Source organism: Salvia hispanica, chromosome 3 (assembly GCF_023119035.1).
Source record: "Salvia hispanica cultivar TCC Black 2014 chromosome 3, UniMelb_Shisp_WGS_1.0, whole genome shotgun sequence".
In the NCBI taxonomy this organism is placed as follows: domain Eukaryota; kingdom Viridiplantae; phylum Streptophyta; class Magnoliopsida; order Lamiales; family Lamiaceae; genus Salvia; species Salvia hispanica.
In genome coordinates this window covers 33,048,837-33,072,065 of record NC_062967.1, presented here as the reverse complement: position 1 = coordinate 33,072,065, position 23,229 = coordinate 33,048,837, and the positions used below count along the sequence as shown (strand labels likewise).

Here is a 23,229-nt window from a genome sequence, read left to right as displayed (position 1 = left end):
ACGAGCAAAGCCCAAGAGCTCCCCACGCGGGGACCACCTACAGCTGCGCACCAGACGGGTTAACAAAGAAAGAGCGCCTGTACACAACATAACAAAGCTTAACCTCCGTCTCAATAGACGGAACCAAGGCAGTTCCATATCGAAATCGATAGCCGGGAAAGGGTACGAGAAGTCACCATATAGAGGACCATGCCCAGCAGCATCACGCCACCCATAGTCGAGGAAGAAGTGACTCGTAGCTCGATGCCAAGTTGAACTATCGTCTCCTCTGGTAATATGCATGGGTAATGAGTGAAAGCACTCAATCTAGGCCATGATAAAGCAGGCGCAATCTATCAACCACGTGGACCCACGGAGCGGTAGGATTGGGACAAATAAATCCCATGTCCTTGTAAACCCCTAGTGAACCGATAGGTGGGAGCAGAGCAACCTTGGACCGGGAAGCTCTAGATAATGATAAACGAGAGTAGTCAGGAGTGCGGAGCTTCGGGCTCAGGGAGCACCAGGTGCTTGTCTATGAAAGATTAACCGGGCAAGCAATCAATCAAGTAAACCAGTCAGTGAGTCAATTCCTTTGCTTGCTTTTCCTGTTAGAGATGCTAGTCTTTTTGTAATAACTGCTCTGCAGATCTTTTCAGGAATAAGAGAAGACGGTGCTCTTTCATCAGCTCTTTGCCTATTTGCTGTAGATAAAGAAAGAGTTAATTAACCCGAGCCAAAAGCCAGCTCTGACTTATTGATTTGATGCCGAGATATATGTTAGTTCCACCATTAGTTAAGTTATAATTGAATTTATAGGTGGAACTAACTATATCAAATTATAGGTGGCTTTTCGGCTCGGGTCAATTAACTCTTCTCATTGGAGTATAGGTGGAACTAACTATATCAAATTATAGCGATAAAAATAAATAAATTCAATTATAAACAAAAGTAAGGGTACCGTAATAGTGTGATATGGTATATATAACGTCTACAAATGGTTTATATATAGCTTTTTAATTCATGTTTCATGGAGTATATTTTAGATATTAATATATGTTACGTTATATATTTAGAAAATGGATCATATAAAAAGCAGCATTTATGTATGAAGTAAAATTAATCTATATTATTGATAATGGTAAGATAAAACATAAACAGCATTATTATAAATAAAATCTATGCGGATATTAAATATATTGTGATACACAAAATATATGGACTGTTAGTTTCTGCAAACAAAATATGCAAATTGGGTAGAGATCGCGCATGCATTCGTATGGTGCACGAGGTCAATTTATCCAAAATGAAAAAATGGCAAAAAGGAATATTATTTCATATATGAATTTAGTACTATTATTTATGAATTTAATTGATGAGAATTAAAAGAATTACAGTGATAAATCTAGTAATTTCATCCCTGGAAAACAATAGTAACTTGAAGAGTTGATAACCGCGAAGTAATTAGGAAGTAGTACAAAATATGGGCTTATTTTTCGGACATAATAAGGCCCATATTTAATGGGCCAAAAAACCCTTGATGGCTTAGTAGGCCTTCTCCAATGGACCCCTTGATGAGTTTTGGGCCCAAATTATATTAATTAAGTTAACTCAAATAAAAAGGTTATTTGCATTTTAATTGCTATTTGGATTCAATTAATTAAAAATATTAAATTAAATTAACTTGAAATCATACAATTAGTACTCATTTTGAAATAATTTGAAGTTTACTAACTAATTTGATACAAGAGAGTAACATAGTTTGATAATCATCAATCCTCGATATGCATTTCGGAGACCTTTACTTTTCATTATTGATAAAAACAAATAATTTAGCTAGTATTTTTATCTTCATTATTAAGATTTCTTTACCATATTTTCAATGACATATAAATCAAGCAAAATTAGCTTCAACGATAGGAGTTATCAAGAATACCCCAAAATCCCAACCCATCAAAGTAATAAAGAGATTAGTCTATACTACACAAAGATGGTTATTACATGCATATTACAAAATCTAAATAGACTTTCAAGCCATCAAAAGGCCTTTTGATAGATATCATGGAGTTTCTTCCAAGACTCTTCCCTTTGCATCTTCAACTGCTTATAAAAATCCCCAATAAACGTCTCCGCCTTGTGAAACAACTCCCCATCACCGCTCTCTTCCTCTTGCTCCTCCTCCTCCTCCTCCTCCTCCTCCTCCTCGTCTTGATCTTCGATGAAGAAGATGCTCGGCCTCTCCTCTGCCTCTTCGCTAACATTGTTTTCCGACATCACAATCCCATGATTACCGCATTGGTCGGAAACTATTATTTGTTCATCATGTTGAGACAAGATGATGTCATGAGGTTTTAGGGGAGAAGAAGATTGCTTGTTGTTTTCGGGTGAGGTGAAGAAGAAGGAAATGAGGCCGGCTTCGGCTCCGACTGCGAGGACGAGGATGTTGGCGATCAAGTAGAGATATTTAGACCTGAGAGGTGGGGATAGGAGGGGTGTTACGATGAGGACAGAAGCAATGAGGAAAAGCTTTAACATTTGGGATTTGTGTGTAGATGTCATTGTGTTGGGACAAATTAAAGGAGTGTAGAGTTTGGAGAAAGGAGTGGATTGTGGAGGGTCCTATTTCATCATCTCTCATATATATACTGGAAGCTCTGATAGGGACACGTGATCAATTGCTAACTTGTGAATATTACATATTAAAAATATCATCGTGTTAGATATTGTTTATGCGTAAAGTTGACAAATTAGAAGTGTTAGCGAAATTAAACTAGATAGCGTCCTAGTAAGACCTAGGTCCGACAATATTGTGGCCTTAAGTACTAACGCATTCGAAAAATGGCACTCGTGGGGTCGAAATTTCACGCTCACGCTATATACCATCGAGATGCATGTGGTTCAGTCAGTATTCCTCATGTAATTTAGCAGTTCCGTCCTAAACTAATTAAGGTGTATTTTTGGAGCACGAGATTTAAGAATTAATGTTTAATATAGTCAAATGGAAAGAGAATAAAGTATGAAAGAAATAAAAAAGTAAAATAGGAATGTAAATAAAGTTTTTACTAAAAATAGGAGTAATTAGTAAAAATAATTTAGAACGATCCAAAATAAAATATGGTACAAATAGTTTGTAACAAAATGAGTATAAGGTAACTATAATAGTAATCAAATTGAGGTAAACCGTACCACCATAGGTAACAACATAAGTTTTGAGTCGAATAATTAGACACTAATTTTATCTTAGACAGTCCACCTAAATCCTATATATTACTTCATCAAAGACAATTAGCTAACGTGAAATCATACTCTTCTAACCAATTCACAATATATTTATAACCTCTCAAAACTTCACACATAAAACAAATTTGAGAAAATGGAAAACGCTTGCAAACTTCACCACTACAATAATCTACAATAGAAAACAATTCATAATATGTCAGAAAGTATTACCACAATTGTTGTAAATGAAAACAAAAATGAATTCTGATTAATCTACAAAGCTATGTACCAATCCAATCTGTAATTCCTAATATTTTGTAAATTAATAAAACAATTGCACTAACATTGTCCCAAAATGAGAAAAAATAAATCAACATATTAATAATCTTCGATTTGTCGTTGAAATACTATTTCCCGATCGAAAAAAAAAAAAAGACAATTATCAGAAACGAGAAGGGTTAGGTCGGAGGTGGAGCACCGTAGAAGCTAATATCACCCTTGATTCCAGTTATTAAGCTTTAATTTCTCTGAATCAAATTCACTGACAAAAATAAATTAGGAGTAGTATTTTTTTATTTTATTTTTAATTTGAACCCTTTCATTACAGATAGTGATAATAGGATAAGTATTACTTTTTCCCATCAAATACTATTGTTGTTTCTCACTTTTCAAAATATATATGGACATCCAACTTTTTCCTATCCGAAAAAGACACTCAAATAGATATCCATTCTAGCCCCATTCTCTCTCTTTTTCATGCATCCTCTGTTTTGCTTCATGGTAATTGGTTTATAATCAAAACAACAACAGAAGAGTCCAAAATTTGTGTATTAATGGTAACAAGAATTCGCCAGTAACAAATGAAACACTTCAACGGCATTATATGTATCAATTAAACATGCATGAAAGTACTCTACATAAAATCAAAATTACAAAGTGAACCCAAAATAATCAATAGTACTCTACAATTATCAATAGTAATCATTTAAAAATGTATGAATTATCAGTCGAACCATGCATGTCTGTCCCGTAACTTTGGAAATCGGGTGAAAAATCATGAAATTTGAATTTCTCATCAATTAAATTTTAGGCAAGAATTGTACTTTCTGATGTAAAGCCCTGAATTCATACGTAAACATTAGTGCTAGCGTAATTTTGATTGAGAACATCATCCATAGACCATAGGGTTGGGAATTCCGAATTTGTTTGTTCGGTTCCTAACCTAATCGAATTGTTGGTTAGCCAATGCTCAAAAATACCAAAATCACTAACTGTAACTAGTATACCAATAGAGTCATATATGGACATTATTGTAAAATAATTGAAAACAGATCTACATTATGTAATTCTTTTCACTATTTTTAAAATTATGAGACAGACCATCAGTTTTGAAGCTATAACAAACTAACATTGAAACAATTTAACAAGGCGAAATAGGGACAGCATCATGGAGCATTTGAATACGATTGGGCAATCGACGATAAGGTCGGCGGACAGAAAAGGCATTCATATATGCCAAATTTATGGCACCACTTCCACTTGGATCTCCCTCTCTCAATTATAAATGGGGACACAAAATCACATGAAAATTATAATTTCGATATAAAGTCAATAGTTTGCAATTTAATTAAATATTTCTTAAATTAGTTTTTAACTTTTTTAGGGAGTGAATTCGATTTTTAGTTCATACCATAAATATTAATGAGCGTGCTAACGACGGTCGCGTCAGAAGTGTACAATCGCTCGGTCCCTCGACCATGTGTGATGCGTCCAAGGCGTGGGTAGGAATGTCGGGGACGTATGCGTATTAGGGAGTCAATGATTGGGCAAAACTCCGAGTAGCTCTTCTTAAATCTTAACGATACTATATTGTGCTTATCAAATGGTAGATTGTTTGTTAGGATAACGTAACATAAAATTGTTTGCAATAGTAATATTAATTTAATTAGAGTGAAAGGAGGAGGAGTCCGTGATGGAAGCGACACACTAGAAATTCGGTCCACTTTCATTGCTCAACCATTTATAGGGATTTCGACGACTCTACAAAATGTATTCAAAATATTAATGCCAATTACAATATCATTGTCAAATCTTGTTCTACCTTTCACCTTTACTGTCACTCTCAACACTGCTGTAATTTACTTACGTCTTTTTTCAGCTTATCAAAAATACTTTCTACTTTTCCACCAATTTTATTTGATGCCTCTCACAAAATATCTCCTGCCCACATACCATCCTTTACAGCTACAAAATTACTATCTATTCTCCAAATAAATTAGTTGCAGCAATTTTCTTATGAAATTCAAGTCAATTTACAAATTGCACAAGGATTGCTATATAGCAAACTATTCTTTTCTTGAAAAAATATTCGCTTATACCATTTTATTTAGTAGTATTACATAATGATATGTCTTTACCCCCACAGTTTCATGCCAACCAAACGAACTAGCCAAATAATGGGTGTTAGATCTTTGTAATAGTTGAGAATAGTTAGACACGTAGAGTCAATTTTATACAGAATATTTGCATTTTTGCACTTTATTATATTATTTAGGATACGAACAGCAATAATTTGATGTGTGTATCTGAAAAAGAATCTTATGTGGGATTCGTATGGATCCATCTCTCTTTCGAACCGGATGTTCACGGACAGCACACGCCCCAAGCCAGGCCCACGTACTATCCATTTGTTGCCCTTTCCGTAATCCCTTTCCGCAGGCTATCTCCAGGTGGTCAGACCAAATTGATAGATTCTATATCAACTACGGAGCTCTAACTTAACTCAAAATCATGGTTAAAAGGTAAAGGATGTGGAATCGATGTGGGATTTGTATGTATGAGCGCCGCTATCTAGGACTTCTTGTTTGCATAATTTAAATAATTCTCAAAAGAACTTGAACTAATTTTTGGCTGATTTAGAGATGGATATCTGTCCATGCACTTGAGTTCCAAATGCAACCTCAAAATGATTTTCATGAGTGTGATGATGCAAATATTTTGCAGTAGTATAGTACCATACAGCTAACAGAAATGACAATTGGATGATCAAACTAAGTTAGTCAAATAAAATACCACATAAGATCATAATGCAATGCAAAAGCATAATCTAATTCAGTATAACAGATCATATATACCACATGAAATGGGGTGTGACCAAGCGATTCTCAATGTGGCCTAACATTAGCTAGTAGTATGATGAATTATAAACTATAAATTATTAGAAAAATTGATCAAAAACTATAGCAGCCCAAAATCGGATTATGTCCTTGATTTGTCATTGTGATTCTTTCCTTATTATATCCTTGATTTGGGTGGAGGTGATAGCGACAAATTAAATGATTCAAATTCAAATTACATGACAAATCGGGTGACAAATCCTTGATTTGAATTTGTCGCGAATTTGTCTAAAATAAAAGACAAATCATGTGACAAAGTTATTTATTCTCTCATGTAATTTTTGACAATTTAAGGTTATAAAATACTCCCATAAAACATGCTTTTTAGTAAATATACTAACAACTTGGTTCTGATTTTAATTTTTAAAATAGAGGGAACGTCTTTTTTGGTCAACGAACTTTGTCAAAGTATTATTTTAGGTCCGTGAATATCATTTGAAGCCCGTCAATTATGAGTTAATATCATTCGAAATATTTTTTAACTATTTCCAAATTTTTATAGACTCTTTAAAATAAGAGACTATATACTGCTTCCAATTCTGATTCGAACTAGAACATGACCCGTAAATATCTTTATTTCCACCTTCAAATTTTTCCTCCAAACGGACTGAAAAATTAAATATGAAATAAAATAAATATGAATTGTAAATACCCCTAATATGAATTTTTCCTCAACCTCATGTTTGATATATTAAGTTGTATTTGTGTATAAATTGTGATTAGCAGATTAACTTAACAAAAAAATCACTATTTACATGAAAAAATGATATATAATTTTTTTTTGAGGATATAGACATAATTTAATGTTGTTAACAGGGTTAAAATTTGAATTAACTAGTATTACTCCCGTGCTATTGCACGGCTCATTATAGTTATATCAAATTATGAAATATTTATAAAAAATAGTACGAAACATTATACTAATATACGAATCTAAAATTATAAATGTATTAATAATAAATATATACAATAATACATTTGACAAAAGATAGCAAAATTATATCAAGATTTTAGTGTAAGCAATAAAAAAATTATAACTGATCAACTTTTTTCTAGTGGTTCTATTTGAAAATGTGTGTGAAATAAAAAATATACTATCTATATATCATTTTATTTTGATTAAATGTGTGTGAAATATTTTCTCTTTCTCCTTTTTTACTTTATCAATTTTGTATTAAAACTTATGTCGCTTCAAAAATTCAGATTTTTAGGACAGAGAAAGTATATAATAAAAACATCTCTAATATGTAACCTAATAAAACTACTTGCAAAAAGCACATATAGTAATAGGTATATAATATTTTATTTCTAAAAAAAGTAAATATCCCAAAATGTAACTTTAAAAGATCAAATTTAATATTACAAAAAATATTAAGATCTTTTTGCAAATCTTTTCATTTCATCACCTCTTCTAAAACCTTTTCACTTCTCTCCATTATTATGCGAACCCAAATAACTTTTTCACCTCCAAAACCTTTTCATTTCTAGAGGTGAGATCCCCTACTGTGTTTAAAAACACAGCACCAAATGCTGCGCTGTGAAATGCACAAATTTAAGAATAAAACGGCAGCTTCTCCCCACTTTCTCAATCTTTCAATATTTTATTCTTATTTTTCTATTTTTAAATTATGAAGACAATGCATGAGTTGAAAGTATTACCATGAGTAGTGAATAAATTTAGCTAAAAAAATATATAAGTGTAGTATCTTAATTTTTTTTCTTTCGTTCGTTTACTGAAGTATTTGTTAAATCAGAAAATATTAATGGTAGATATCCTTTTTGAAATAAAATTTTTAAAAATAATAACTATAATTAACCAAATTAAAAATGCCAATAACATTTTTAAAAATGTATTAAATCAAACTATAAAGCAAAACGAACAACACTAAAAATGTGTTGAACGGACATGGTTCTCACATAAGTTGTCCACATAAAATGCGTAGCATGTCATTTTCTATCCTTCATATTTCCTTTCATCGTTAATTACTTATTTTATAGTAGTTGATAATTTGATTAATATTTAATTGAGGAATCCAATTTTAAACGGTATTCGTTATTATTTTTAAATATTTTATTTTAAAAAGGATACCTACAATTAATATTTTCAGTGACAAATCATTCAGTAACTGAACGAAACAAAAAAAAATTAAGATACTACACTTACATTTTTTTAGCTAAATTTATTCACTACTCATGGTAATACTTTCAACTCATGCATTGTCTTCGTAATTTAAAAATATAAAAATAAGAATAAAATATTAAAAGATTGAGAAAGTGGAGAGAAGATACCGTTTTATTCCTAAATTTGTGTGTTTCATAGCACAGCATTTGGTGCTGTGTTTTTAAACAAGCAGGGGATCTCACTCCTCATTTCTACTTCCCAAAATTATTACTAAACGTTTGATTAGTAGTGGAGTACCACTATTTAACTTCAAAACTTTTAATAGGCGATCAATTTATCTTCAAAAAAACTTTTTACTTCCACCTCTCATCAATTTATTTACAAAAACAGTTTCATTTCTACTTCTCATAATTATCACAAAAATAAATAAAACTTTTTCACTACCTTAATTGTAATTAAAAATTCATAAATGATTTAAATATTGAAATTTATAAAATAATATGGGTTAAATTTATATTACATATTTGATTGAAGTAAAAAAATTAATTATCATCATTATTATTGTCCATTAAATATTACTACTACACAACATTATTATCTAATATTTATAACTTTTGATACAATGGAATAGACTCGATCATGCAACAATATGAGTATATTGACAATAATGATGCATAATTGTATAATACTACTATTATTAACTGAGATTTGATTCATTTATACTAAGGCCGTTGTTAAACCTTGAAATTAAGTACATGTAAAATAATAAAATGTAAAACTCATTTTTACAAATTAATTAGTACTACTACAATTTTACCAATTACATTAGCTAAATATCAAGGCCAACTTATTCGGTCCATGCCCTTGAATTTTAGCCACCTTTAACTCATAGAACGAATAATAAGTTCGCCTTTGAGTCTCTTCTTCCTCCACGCCTCTAGAGTCTCTCTATCTTCTTCGACTTCTTTAGTTTCAGAGCTTTTCTTCTTCCCTTTTACCCAACGTGAACGTAGGAAATATTTATAGGAAGATTCCATGTGCTCCACTAAACCAACTACATAAAAGTTACATATAATTACTAAGTATAATTTATAATTATGAAGTCTTTATTTTATTTTATTTTATTATAATATTTATAATAGTAAATATCTCTAAAACTCCCATTTTATATATTTATAGATGTTTAAATTAATTCACCAATTAGGTAGGTTAAAGTAACCCAGCAAAACCTGAATATCAGCGACAGCCCTTTTGGGCCTAGGACCTAGCACGACCCATATAGATAATAAACTCGCAAAGCTTAATTTAGCAAACAAAGCCATAATAATTAACTACTCCACCAAACAATAGCACTATCATACAACAGCTATATGCAAATTTTTACTAATATTTCCATCACAAATAATACTCCACAAAGATAATCAGAATTCAGAACCATCATTTTCAAGTTTTCAAATTATGATATCCATAATCTTTTGAAACATGAAAAGCTATTATCTTACTTTCAGAAATGCATAATGAATAATTATGTTGACAAAAATTAGAAATGTAAAACTTGCAAAATATTAATATTTTAATGTTTATGCGTAGTATGGAAAATTATGAGTCTATTGTATATAAATTAGTCAAAGTTAATAGATACATACATAACGAAAGACTTGCATTCCACGTCCAAAAAAATAAGACAAGAAATTTTAGACTATTTCTATAAAACAAAGACTTGCATTCCACATTAGAAAATAAAAATAAAATATCATATATTGTACAACTATAAAATGAAACCATTAATCAACTTTTTAAGTATAGTCTTCAAATACTTCACAGGCCCAACTCCAAATATAAGTTCAATATGATTTTTATACACAAAATAACAACTTTGTGAATAATTTAAATTTAAAAATAAAAATGAATATATCAATTCAACTGTGAACTGATTCATATGCCAACTGATCATTTTCTCAGGTTCATACACTACCCAACAATATCACATAGATTTCGTACACTAAAACTGTTTCAAGACAAGTGAATGCAGACTACTGCAGCTCAACCTCAATTCTCAATGAGCAGAAGTTACTGCACTTTCATAAAACTACTTTTCAAAACTTATCAACTCCCTACTAAAAGGGAGCATTATCATTCACCCTTTATTCATGAATTATGGGCTTTACTTAGCTAACTCCAGCAATTATCAAAATCGAGACGATGCTTTTAGCACAAACTGATTAAAAACCATGTTTACAACAATCAAAACTACGAATCAATGATGTAACCTAGCTTCATCAAATAAACCTCATCGACATTGCTTCGAAATGAGGTGTTATTTTGCAGTAGCAGTCTTCTGCTATATGTAAAATGCCAATATTGCTATATGAATGTCATATCTACAGTACTCCTATTTGAGTAATGAATATCTAACTAACAAAGGAATCCAGACTCACAAATAACAAAATATCAACCCCATAATTCTAGTACTAGTGCTCACAACAATAACTACCTCTAAAACAGTATGAAGATAGAAGCTAAATTCCATGATCATGAGCAGAGATTAAAAGGGAAAAAGAAGGCAGAGATAACATATTTCACTAAATCAAACTCAATCTAGCAAGTCATACTGAATAACTAACAGGAAAAGTAAACATAGGTACTTCCAAATAAAGCCTCAAGTGATTTAAAATTCAAGTTGTTTCATATGACATATCCAAGCAACATATATATCTAAGCAAATGCACCCCCAGTCTGGTGTAGCATGGCATCAATCTCATCACCATCCTCCATCTCCAACTGCACAGACACAATGACTCAAATCAGACCCCACAAACAACATGAAAGCTTAAGGAAAAATCAGAAAGAAAAAATCAAAAGGAGAATTGAGTCAAGAAACAAAGACCTCATCAGGAGTCTGCTCTACCCTGAGGCGACGTCCATCAAACAGGAAGGCAATGGAGCTGAACTCGACGGATTGACGATCACAATAAGCATTCATAAGTTTCTTTAGCTGGGTGCTTCTTTTGATTCTAAAAAAGACCTCATTTCCATCCTAGCCAAGGATCAAAAATGCTTAAATTGAGTGACAACAACATGTATCGAACCAGGAAAAGGAGAAAACAACTAACACTGTAACACAAAATTTCAAACTCACAAAGATTATTAATTTCAGTAATGACCTCACTACCACAACAACAGAACAAAACAACACCTACATATAACTACTTATCTTCTCAAGTTAACAAAATTTCAAACTCACAAAAACATAATCTCAAAAATAGCTTACAGTTGCAAGAATCAATCTGATTTCAAAATCACATAACTATTTATCTTCTCAAGTTAGCCTTTGTTTGATATATGCAATCAAAAACAGTTCCCTTCTACACTTGCAAGTTACAAATCCATTCAGGAAGACAACATATGGCAGGCATATACATTAGTAGTATTATACAAATCTGAGCCAGAAATACACAAGAACAAAAACATAGACTTTTACAACCAAAATTCGCCCTCATCACCCCTAATCGTAGTTATAAATGTGTTCAAAATCACAACCAAAAGGTAAAACATAATCTAAACACCGAAACCTCAAGTATCAAAAAAAAAAAAAAAAAAAAAGTGGAGTGGAGTGGAGTGGAGTTAAAACCTAGACAAATAAACCAAATCAAAATCATAAAAATCCACACCAAATAGAGAGATATAATCGAAATCAGATGGAAGAGATAAACCTGGCCCTTGACTTTGAGATTGATGTGGCCGGATTGATCACCACTACCGGGCTTCTTGTCGTCCTCTTGAGTCGACATGTTTCACTCTCCTCTTCTTTTTTCTTCTCTGTGATTTATGTGCTTTATTCTTTTCCCCGCGCGTTACCCGGTTCCGGCCCAGGAGCCCGGGCCCCGGACTATGCCCCAATCCGGTCCTCCGGGGTTGGCATATGGGGGTCGCCCGACATTTGATGATTCCAATGGGCCGGCCGAGTGCTAAAGAATTTCTCGGGGGCGTCAAAAGGACCTTTCCCGCTCCCCGGCCGGTGGCCGGTTCCGGTTGGCGGAGGACCGGTTTTGGGGGATGCTCGGCGGCATGGGCCCCAGCCGCTGGGATGCCCCCCGCGTGGCGGGGCCGGTTACTCCCGGAAAAAAGTCGCCCCCACCATCTTCTTGAAGCGTTGCCAAGGCTTTTTTTTGCCTTATTTTGGTATGGCCGATCGGGCCCACCCAAATGTTCTCTTCCCCGCCCCTTTTCAACGGATCAACGGATTAGGCCCCTCCTGAATTCACGGCCAATGGCTGTGCAAAAATGGTCCGGTTTGGGGATCTTTCCGAAAGGCGTGTTTAAAGGGCGGATGCCCACTTGAGTCGACATGTTTCACTCTCCTCTTCTTTTTTCTTCTCTGTGATTTATGTGCTTTACTTCTTTGCTTTAGGCGGAGAATTTATTTGGCGATATACTCCACTTTATAATTTTGTGTGTGACTGCATCAACGGTTCAGATGCGTTGCTTTGCAACGGACGGATGGAGTGCGTCGTACAAGATTCCTTTTTTTTTTTTTTTTTTTTTTTTTTTTTTTTTTTTTTTTACTTTTTAATGTAGAAATCGCATTCCAATTTCTTTTGCAAAATTCATATCTATCTCCTTTTTCATATCAATATCGAATCATATTTCATCTAAGGTAAATTTTCATTGATATAACAAAATTAGATATTTACATTGACTTTTCGAAATTTCAAATTTTTACAAGTATTTAGGCACGGTATTTACGATGAAATTGCGTATGATATTTCAACCTAATTTATGTGTATATGTCGATATTTAAAATAACATTATTTTTTAAAAAAAGATAGAAATATCGAATCTTATACTGTCATCAAGCAAATTGTCATTAATATAACAAAATTACATATTTTCATTGACTTTTTGATTATTTAAACGGTCTTAGATTATTCTAGAACGTGTGAAATTTCAATTTTTTACAAGTGTTTTAGGCGCGGCATTTACGATGAAATTGGTTGTATACAGCAATCATGAGTATGGCTAAATTATGACTAATTTTGAACTTTTTTAAATGAAATGGTAAATTACAAAAGTTTGAAAAATTACAATCTTCTCATATTTTTAATTTTGATGAAATCAATATGGGATGTGTTAACTGAAAGGTCTATATGGAGAAAATAGTGAAAAAGGAAAAACGATATCCTTAGATAATGCTTGCCAAATAGAGTAAATCATAAAATTTGAGCGTGTTTAAATTAATCCTTTATTTTCCTCTATTTAGTTACCAAGTTTGAATCATCTTTGCCTCTCAATTTTACACCTTTATTAATATAACAAATTACACATTTACATTGACTTTTTTTTATTATTTAAATGATTTTAAATTATTCTAGAACGTATGAAATTTCAATTTTTTACAAGCGTTTTAGGAGTGGCATTTACGATGGAATTGGTTGTATACAGCAATCAAATTTATTGTAAATTTTTCAATACCGAAAAAAACATTGTTTTCAAATCATGAGTGTGGCTAAATTATAACTAATTTTGAACTTTTCTAAATGAAATGGTAAATTAAATAAATTTGAAAAATTACAATCTTCTCATATTTTTAATTTTGATGAAATTGATATTGATGTGATAACTGAAAGGTCTATAGAAAAAATAGTGAAAAAGGAAAACAATATCATTAGATAATGCTTGCCAGATAGAGTAAATCATAAAATTTGAGCATGTTTAAATGAATCCTTCATTTTCCTCTATTTAATTACCAAGTTTTAATCATATTTGCCTCTCAATTTCACATCTTTATCTACCTTTATTCTTTATTACATATAGCATAGTTTTTGAGAAAAATATCAATTATATTTTTAAGTACCGAAAAAGGAAAAAAAATTATAAGTATCTGTTACATTATCAATTTTAGCGGCTAAAACTTTATAATTTAATATTTTTATTTTAAGAGAATTTAATCGTGATTTAATTATTAATAATTTTTAACACATAATAATATTATTCTATTTTAAAAAATATTAAATAAACCGAAATTAACAAAACTATTACTACTTGGAGTAGCACTATAGTAGAATTTAATATTTGACCTTTTCTCTCTATCTTAAAATAAGTCCTAATGATTTATAAATTTGGAGGCCCGCAAAAATTTATTAGTCAACTCTGACAATGAAAGTATACGGCGTCGTCATCCTCGCTGAATAACCACCGTTGGATATCATGCACCTCACCTGACGTCAATCTTCAATCGGACGGCTGATATTTGGCACTCATGCGCACGATAACACCCTCCCACCACTCGGCGCATGATAGCTCACCTGCGCCACTGAGAAGTGACAACTGACAGCTATCTTCTCCTCCAGCGTTCTCCGTCTGCCGATCTTCGCCGCCCTACCGATTTCGCCTAAATCTTTCTTAAATTTTCAATGCTAAGGCAGTTTTCACAGTTACGGTGCGTTTATTCATCTCAATTTTGCTTATATCGTCCTATTCTATGCTATACATTTAGTTGGTGATATTTTTTTAGTTTTTGGAGCTGGCTCTCATTCCGACTACTTTGATGCTGTTTAACATTAATTTCTACTGAATTTTCAGTTGCTCAAGTCATACTGCGTTATAAAAATATTTGCGAGGCGATTTGGGGAAAACCGTTTGGAAGTTCTAGGGTTTTGCTGATCCGGAGATTTTAGCTGGTAAACTAATTCATGAATGATTTGACTGACGATACATTGTGATTGTGATTATTCCACAAAATGCAATTCTTGATATTATTCGGAATTCTTTTAAGAATTAGTATGTTTGAAGGAAGCTAGGGTTATGAATCACCTCTGATATTTGGGCTATTTTATGTGCAGTCACCATATGTGGATGTTGTTCTAACCGTGGTGCTTAAGATGACTGAGGAAACTGATGTACTGAATGAAGCATCTGAGAATGGGTCAGAGTCATCTCGAGATGACAATGGCACTATAGAGGAAATGCCCGAAGACACTATCTTGTCGCGACAAACGTCGGTGAACCTCATGCCTTTCATCGGACAGAGATTTGTATCACAGGATGCTGCCTATGAATTCTATTGTAGCTTTGCTAAGCAATGTGGCTTTTCAATTAGGCGCCACCGCACTCGCGGGAAAGATGGCGTGGGTAGAGGAATCACGCGAAGGGACTTTACCTGCCATCGTGGTGGTTATCCGCAGCTTAAGCCTACAGCGGATGGGAAAATACAAAGGAATAGGAAGTCGACGCGCTGTGGTTGTCAAGCTTATATGAGGATTGTTAAAAGGGCTGATTTCGATGTCCCTGAATGGAGGGTCACTGGTATTAGCAATGTCCACAATCATGAATTGTTGAAGTTCAACGAGGTGCAGCTGCTTCCAGCATATTGTACAATGACTCCTGATGACAAGAGCCGTATTTGTATGTATGCTAAAGCTGGGATGTCTGTTAGGCAAATGTTGAGGTTGATGGAGCTAGAGAAAGGCATTAAGCTAGGTTGTTTGCCATTCTCTGAGGTTGATATCAGAAATTTGCTCCAGTCATTTAGAAATGTGGAACGGGATCATGATCCAATTGACCTTCTCAAAATGTGTAAGGAGAAGAAAGATAGAGATCCAAACTTCAAATACAACTACCGGATAGATTCTAATAACAGGTTGGAGCACATTGCGTGGTCCTATGCTTCATCTATCAGACTGTACGAGACTTTTGGAGATGTTGTAGTATTTGATACAACTCATCGTTTGGATGCTTATGATATGCTTTTTTGTGTTTGGATTGGAGTGGACAGTCATGGCAGTTATTGCTTCTTTGGTTGCTCTCTCATTCGAGATGAGAACTTGCACTCGTTCTCATGGGGATTGAAGGTAATCAACTGTATCGTTGGTTTTGTTTGGGCATATATATCATAGATTGTTCCTGCGCTTAAATTCACTTGGTTTGCTAATTTTACTTGTAATTGAAAGAAACTCGACTATATCTTCTGTTATCCTAATGGAATGTTTTATTAAAACACTGACTAATGTTTACTTCTGGATCTTAAAATCCAGGGAAACGAGTTGGATACATTACCTGAGTGAAAAAGAATAAGATTTTACCAGTGCTAGTTAACATAGATACAAAAGTTATGGGGAGTTTTAAAATTAGTTCAATCCTTCTTATCGTCGCTCGTTTGGTTGTGGTTGGCAGACATTCTTGGATTTCATGAATGGAAAAGCTCCAGAAACAATTTTGACTGATCAGAAAACGTGTCTAAAAGAAGCACTTGCTATGGAAATGCCAGGGACGAAACATGCCTTCTCGATTTGGCATATTATATCAAAGTTTTCTGATTGGTTTTCTGTCACACTGGGGTCTCACTATGATAGCTGGAAAGCTGAATTTCATCGCCTTTATAATCTGCACAATGTTGAAGAGTTTGAAATTGGATGGAGGGAGATGGTTGACATATATGGCTTACAAGGGAACAAGCATATTGTCAGCTTGTATGCTCTTCGTACGTATTGGGCACTGCCATTCCTGAGATCATATTTCTTTGCGGGAATGTCAAATACATTTCAGTCGGAGATGATTAATTCCTATATCCAACGGCTTCTTAGTGCACAATCTATGCTTAATGATTTTGTAGAACAGGTAGCAACATCTTTTATTCATCCTCTGTATCTTTCATGGGAATAAGATTCTGACATTTTTCTCTCTCACAGGTGGCCTCACTCTTAGATGCTAGAGATCGAGGGGCAAAACCAAAGGTGTTACAAAAGGTCCCAAAAACATCCCTCAAGACAGGAGCACCAATTGAATCGCATGCTGCTACTGTGCTCACACCATATGCCTTCGGCAAACTACAAGAAGAACTAGTGTTGGCACCGCAATACGCAACAGTGCTGGTAGATGATAGTTATTTCATTGTGAGGCACCATACGGGAGTTGATGGTGGGTACAAAGTCTTATGGGTCCCACAAGACGAGTTCATCACATGCAGCTGTTGTCATTTTGAGTTCTCAGGCATCCTCTGCAGGCATATCCTCCGTGTCCTATCGACCAATAATTGCTTCCAGATTCCCGATCAGTACCTACCTTTGCGTTGGCGTGACTCCCTGTTTTCAAAACCTGCACCAACATCTTCAGGGAAGGTGCAGTTGCTGCAATCAATGATTTCGTCTCTAATTACAGAGTCTATGGAGAGTGAAGAACGCCTTAGCGTTGCCTGCGATCACATTGCTTCAGTTTTGGCCCGCATCAAAAACTTCCCTTCTGCTGCAGCAGATGATAGTAACGGTGTAGCATATGCCAGCCCTTCTGGCTCTTTCATTCTCCCAGATGTCGAAGATTCCGATGCCATCGCTCAAAGTTTCAGCACAAATCCCCACGTATGTTTAGCATTCGCCAAGTTGAAAGACAGAAGAACTAGAGATGAAATAGACATGTACAGGAAGAAAAGGCGATGTACAGTCCCTTGCTGCGGGCAATATGGGCATGAAATTGGAAATTGCCCGATGGTGGCAGATGACGATCTAAATACAGACGGGCTAGGGTTTCTGTAAGACTTCTGCAAATGTGGCGGCTCAACGGCTATGCAGGGACAACTTGGAATTTTTTTCTCTCAAGTGACAGCCACAGGTTGGATATATATATATATATATTCCTAACATGATTAAATAGATTCATGATTTCACATAATTTGTGTTATTCAGAAACTGAAGCTAATAATGCAGTTATTTTTACTATACTATGCAAGTGAAAATTGTAGAGTCATGATATGTTAGAAGTATTTGAATTTCTGTGAACTCATACATTAGTGAAGATAGAGTGCTAGTTTTCAGTTTCATCAGCTACGGTAACTATGCTCAGCTACTTGGTGGTATTGTCTTGTTGTGAATATTGCTGACCCTTGTATGGCTGTACCTCGTATTCGTCTGTGGCTCAACCCGCCCTTTATGACTACTTTTCCTAAACTGGATCCAGTCATTTCTTCATGGTCTTGCCTCAATCGGGTCAGTGCGTCAGCCTTCTTGACTAGCACTTTCAATTTTATCTGGTTATAAATTATAAATTTTTGTACATATGATTAAACAGAGGAATGATATGCCGCGCCTGTACGCACTTGATGATGTGGCATTTCCTTATCATCATCGTCATCAATTTTTTCTCAAATTTTAAGTATTTATCTTAATATTCTCTTCCGCTCCTCTCTTTTGGTTATGATATTTTAATCCTTGCAGCCCAGGTTTCTCAAATTTCAGCAATCAAACAATTTTTTTCGCTAATCTCCCTGCAAGATTTCATCATAATCTTTCCCATCCACTTTCCCAATTTCCCTCTCTTATCTGCAAATGCTTTCAAAGAAAACTCATATGCCTTAACCATTGATGTTTCGGAACTACTTCTCAGAATTAAAATCCCCTTTTGAATAAATGAAATAGATCTAGAAAAGCTCTTTGGTTTCACAAATTTTAAGTCAAAATTTGCAGAAACTCATTTGGCAAAAAATATCGTGTGCAAAACCCAATTCCACATAAACTGATTTATCATTCATTAAATTATGAAAAGTATCAATCTGGAAAAGCTCATGCAATTGAAGAAATTTGATGTGAAAAATTACATATGAAAGACAGAGAATGACGAAGAGAGAGAATGAAACCTTCTGCAAAAGTAAAAGTTTCATTTGCAATGGCAAAGAAGAGAGAGAACTGATGATAGACGTGTTGCGTCGAAGGAAATAGGGATAAAATATTAAGAGAAATATTAAAAAATAGCAATTAAATTACTGGCGAAAGTCCCTCACACACTCTTGCACAGCGCGCAACATATCATTTCTCTGATTAAACATTCAAGTTTTGGACTATCCCATGGGCTAAAAGCTAAAATATAGAATTATCCCATATATCCTATGGGATATGATGCGAATCAAATTGTACATTTTTAATCCCATAGTTCTACATGATTTATATAGTTTGATGCTTGCAAAAGTATATTTTATAGTGTAGGAAGAGGAATTATTGGTGAAACGAAACGTGGAATGAAGCTTGGATGTCATTGAAAAAGTCGTGCAAAATGCCCAATTTGACAGACTGCCCAAGTTGACAGATTGCCCAAGTTGACAGACTGCCCAGTCTGCGTGTAAGTCCAGAAAGCTCTCAAAATGAGGCACCCGGCCGGGTGAATTTTATGCCCAATAATTACACCCGGCCGGGTACGATGTTCAGAACACGAAAATTCCAGAAAGCCCTAAAAATTGAATTTAATGCCCAATAATGCACCCGGCCGGGTACGAAGACGAATTAACCTCCAAATTCAGTTTTCATATAGTTTGGAGGCGGTTTTGAGAGGGGGGTCAGACATTCTTGGACGAAAAAAGGGAGAGGAAAAGAGAGAAAGAGAGGAGGAAGAAGAGAAGGAAGAAATTCCGGCCAACATTCCGACGATCCGTCTCCACAATCCAATTCCACTCATCGAGAGCATGATTCCTATGGTTTTTATTGCAAATTCCACCATGTTTTTAGGCTAAACTCTCTATGTTGCTCCAAGTTGTAATCTAGGCTTTGTATGGATGTTTCTACACTTTTGAACTCATGTGTTTGTTACCAACAATGTGCTCAATGTTTATACACTATGTTTTTGGCTAATAATGTAGTGTTGTTCTTTCCTTTGCTATTGTCTCTTTAACGTAGTTTAGGAATGTTTTTTTGTTGGTATGCTATTGAATTAGAATTGTTCAGAGGATAATTTGATAGTGGATTAAGTAGGTGATTATAGTAGATGTTTATTTCTCCAGCGCTTCCGCAGGAGTTTATAGACATCGAAGATTGGTTCATAGGTTATGTGTTCAGCTAATTGTGAACTACTCATCGTGTACATGTTCAGTGTATGTGATTAGGTTGATGTTTTAATCCCTTCATATGTTTCGTTGTATAGGTGTAGAACAATACAAGCTTAGTGAGCAACTTGGAGTGGCGTATTTTCTCATTTGAATAGTCTTTCTTTAGTTAACTTGTAGCTTTATTTTCTCAACATCTTTCAAAACCAAAAAAATCAAATCTTTATGCTACATCTTTTTAAGTTTTTAAGTTTTAAACAATCTTCTACCTCCCTGTGGATCGACACTTGAAATACTACTAACGACGCTGTAATCTTGCAGTATCGTAGTATTATTAGAGTTAATTAATTAAACTTGATATCTTGTGTGAACTGAATCAGATACTCTAAAATACATATCAAGTTTTGGCGCCGTTGCCGGGGAGGCAATAGGTTGTTTAATACTTAGTAGTTTTATTTTTTGTTTTATTTTATTTGATCTTTTTTTTTTTTTTAAATTTTGTAGGTACTTGCTTCGTGTTCTTGGGGGTGATAATCATCAACCACGTCTGGACTTGAAGACGAAGGAGTGTTTATATTAGGTGATATCTTTCTAAATTTTAGTTTAGTGATTAGGATTTTTTTTAAGACTAACCCCGAAGTTGTCGAGATGTATCGCTTTCGGTAGGATTAGTATATTTATGTTGTGTTTGGTTTATTTTCTGTTGTGTAGGTGTTTTAGAAAATCGAAAACAGAAAAACGAAAATCAGTGGATGCAAACCAAATCTAAGGGTACACCGCAATTTGGGTTATTGATATATCATAGAAGGAGACAGAATTCAGCTGTGATTGGTACACATCAGGACTATCAGAGTCCAGTGAGAGAAAATCCTCTATTCGAGACAAATCTTGAGGGTAGTAGTAGTGATTCAGAAGTTGAGTCTATGGCTGAAGACGACAATAATGCTCCACCACCCATGGGAAGGTTTGGCGACACCCTCAGATCGGGAGTTGATCACCCGGGGGAGTTTGCCTATGCACATGATAATGTCAACATCCCACCTCACTACATTAGTTTGGTGAATGGTGGAAATCTTTTTCATGGACGAGATGAAGAAGATCCAATGAGCCATTTGAATGCCTTCTATGAGTTGACAAATTCTCATCGACCGCCAAATGTGGAGCATCACCGGATCAAGAGAGCTTTATTCCCTTTCTCATTGAGAGAGAAAGCAAGGGAATGGTATGACTCATTACCGGGCTACAACATTGCAACATTTGAGGAATTGAAGTCGAAGTTTCTCTTGGAGTACAACTCTCCAATGAAGATCGAGAAGTTGAGAGAGGAGATCACTTCATTCCGGCAAAAGTATGATGAGTCATTTGCCGAAGCATGGAAGAGATTTACAGACTTGCTAAGGAAATGCCCAAGTCATGGTCTAGCTCCCGGGCATGATCTTTTGAAGTTCTACAAGGGACTTAATCATGAAGGCACAGGTTTGGTTATTGCAGGTTCAAGTGGGAACTTGGACGATTTGACATGATGAGGTGAGAGCACTATTTTAGAGATCGGCTAACAATCAAAGGAACTGGCATAATCCAAGAAAGGGGGGCGCAGGAGATACATTTGGTGCAACTAAGGAGTCGGAAAGAGTATCAGCTATAGAGGCTCAAATGGCTGATTTTAGTACTCAAATATCTTCAATGATGAAAGCTGTCAAATCCTTGCAATTGACTCCCCAACCTCAAGCTGCGCCTGTGATGAAATGTGGAGTGTGCCAAGGAGGCCATTATACAGATCAATGTCCTAGTTTGCAAGGAGCGCCAGTGGAGGAAGTAAATTATATTGGTAACCGTCAAGGTTTCAATCAAGGTAATCAGTATGGGAATCAACAAAACTGGAGGCCTCAACAAGGAAACTGGAATCAAGTCAGTTCTAGCAACACTGCAGGAAATCAATGGAGAAGCAATACCCAACCTCCGGGTTTTGAGAAGAAGTTATCACAAGAAGATCAATTGGGACAGATTTTCTCTTTTATGACTAAAATTCAAAAGGAGAATGAGAATTTCAGAGATAAAACTGTGGAGAAGTTTGGACAGCTCGAGGCTACTATGAGGACTCTTGAGACTCAAATTGGGCAGCTTGCTACAGCATCTCATACAAGAATTCCTGCAACTATTCCGAGTGATACTGTGCTCAATCCCAAAGGTAACGAACATTGCAAGGTAGTTACATTGAGAAGTGGTCGTGAGTTGGGTTCGACACCATTAATGGACGGCCAAGGTACTTCCGGCATCTTACACGCAGGGGCGGATGAGATGTTAGGCTTGCATTCCTCGCACGCAGGGGCGGACGAGGCATGTAAGGGAAGTCCCGAGTTGGTGCATGGGGCCCAACATGGTCAAGAACAGGCTGCATCCGGCAGCAAGGAACATGGTGGAGAATCCGATTCTAGTGGAAAGTTTTCAGCAGAAGAGAAAGGAAAGAAGATAGTAGAGATGGAATCAAAGAGAAAGATGACGACAAGTCCGGCACAAGATCCTAAGAGCAAGTTTAACTTCCCAGATCATATTCCTCCTCCACCATATCCACCCAAGAGGAAGAAAAGAGTCCCAAAAGAGAAAAGTTTTGAGTGGATGATAAATGTAATCCGAAAAGTGAATGTAGATGTGTCATTAGTGGACCTCTTCACTAATTTTTCCAAGTTCTCCAAGTTTTTCAAGGATATGATGGCAAACAAGGAGAAACTACAAGATGAGGGGATAGTTGCTTTGAGCATGAATTGCTCACAATTGATTTCAGGAATGATGCCAATGAAGAAGAGGGACCCCGGAAGTTGTGTGATTCCTTGTGAGATCGGCAATACAATCTTCACAAAATGCTTATTGGATCTCAGGGATCTCACTTATGGCATTAAAAACTGCACGTGCCATTGGACTAGAGGATAGGATGG

At 35.0% G+C, this 23,229-nt stretch overlaps 2 protein-coding genes and 1 non-coding gene across 4 annotated transcripts; 1 reads left to right on the top strand and 2 right to left on the bottom strand.

Annotated features, from left to right (window-relative positions):
• Positions 1 to 11,041: 11,041 nt before the first annotated feature.
• LOC125211298 (small ubiquitin-related modifier 2-like) lies at positions 11,042 to 12,901 on the bottom strand. Of its 2 annotated transcripts, XM_048111029.1 has the most exons (4): positions 12,847 to 12,901; positions 12,210 to 12,287; positions 11,384 to 11,533; positions 11,042 to 11,277 (listed from the first exon to the last, which is right to left on the bottom strand). In XM_048111029.1, the coding sequence occupies exons 2-4, from the start codon at positions 12,285 to 12,287 to the stop codon at positions 11,212 to 11,214; spliced, it is 294 nt and encodes a 97-aa protein (XP_047966986.1). In that variant the 5' UTR covers positions 12,847 to 12,901; the 3' UTR covers positions 11,042 to 11,211. The 2 variants fall into 2 exon arrangements, with proteins under 2 accessions (XP_047966986.1, XP_047966987.1); XM_048111030.1 differs by lacking the exon at positions 12,847 to 12,901 and having other exon boundaries at positions 12,210 to 12,343.
• A 1,899-nt stretch (positions 12,902 to 14,800) lies between these two features.
• On the top strand, positions 14,801 to 18,358 carry LOC125214354 (protein FAR1-RELATED SEQUENCE 11-like). The gene is made up of 5 exons (XM_048115352.1): positions 14,801 to 14,935; positions 15,079 to 15,176; positions 15,339 to 16,346; positions 16,669 to 17,112; positions 17,184 to 18,358. Exons 3-5 carry the CDS (start codon positions 15,378 to 15,380, stop codon positions 18,021 to 18,023), a joined length of 2,253 nt encoding a protein of 750 aa, XP_047971309.1. The 5' UTR covers positions 14,801 to 14,935; positions 15,079 to 15,176; positions 15,339 to 15,377; the 3' UTR covers positions 18,024 to 18,358.
• Positions 18,359 to 21,609: 3,251 nt separating this feature from the next.
• On the bottom strand, positions 21,610 to 21,716 carry LOC125217171. The gene has a single exon (XR_007175591.1). It is a non-coding gene; the product is annotated as a small nucleolar RNA R71 (small nucleolar RNA).
• Positions 21,717 to 23,229: the final 1,513 nt, after the last annotated feature.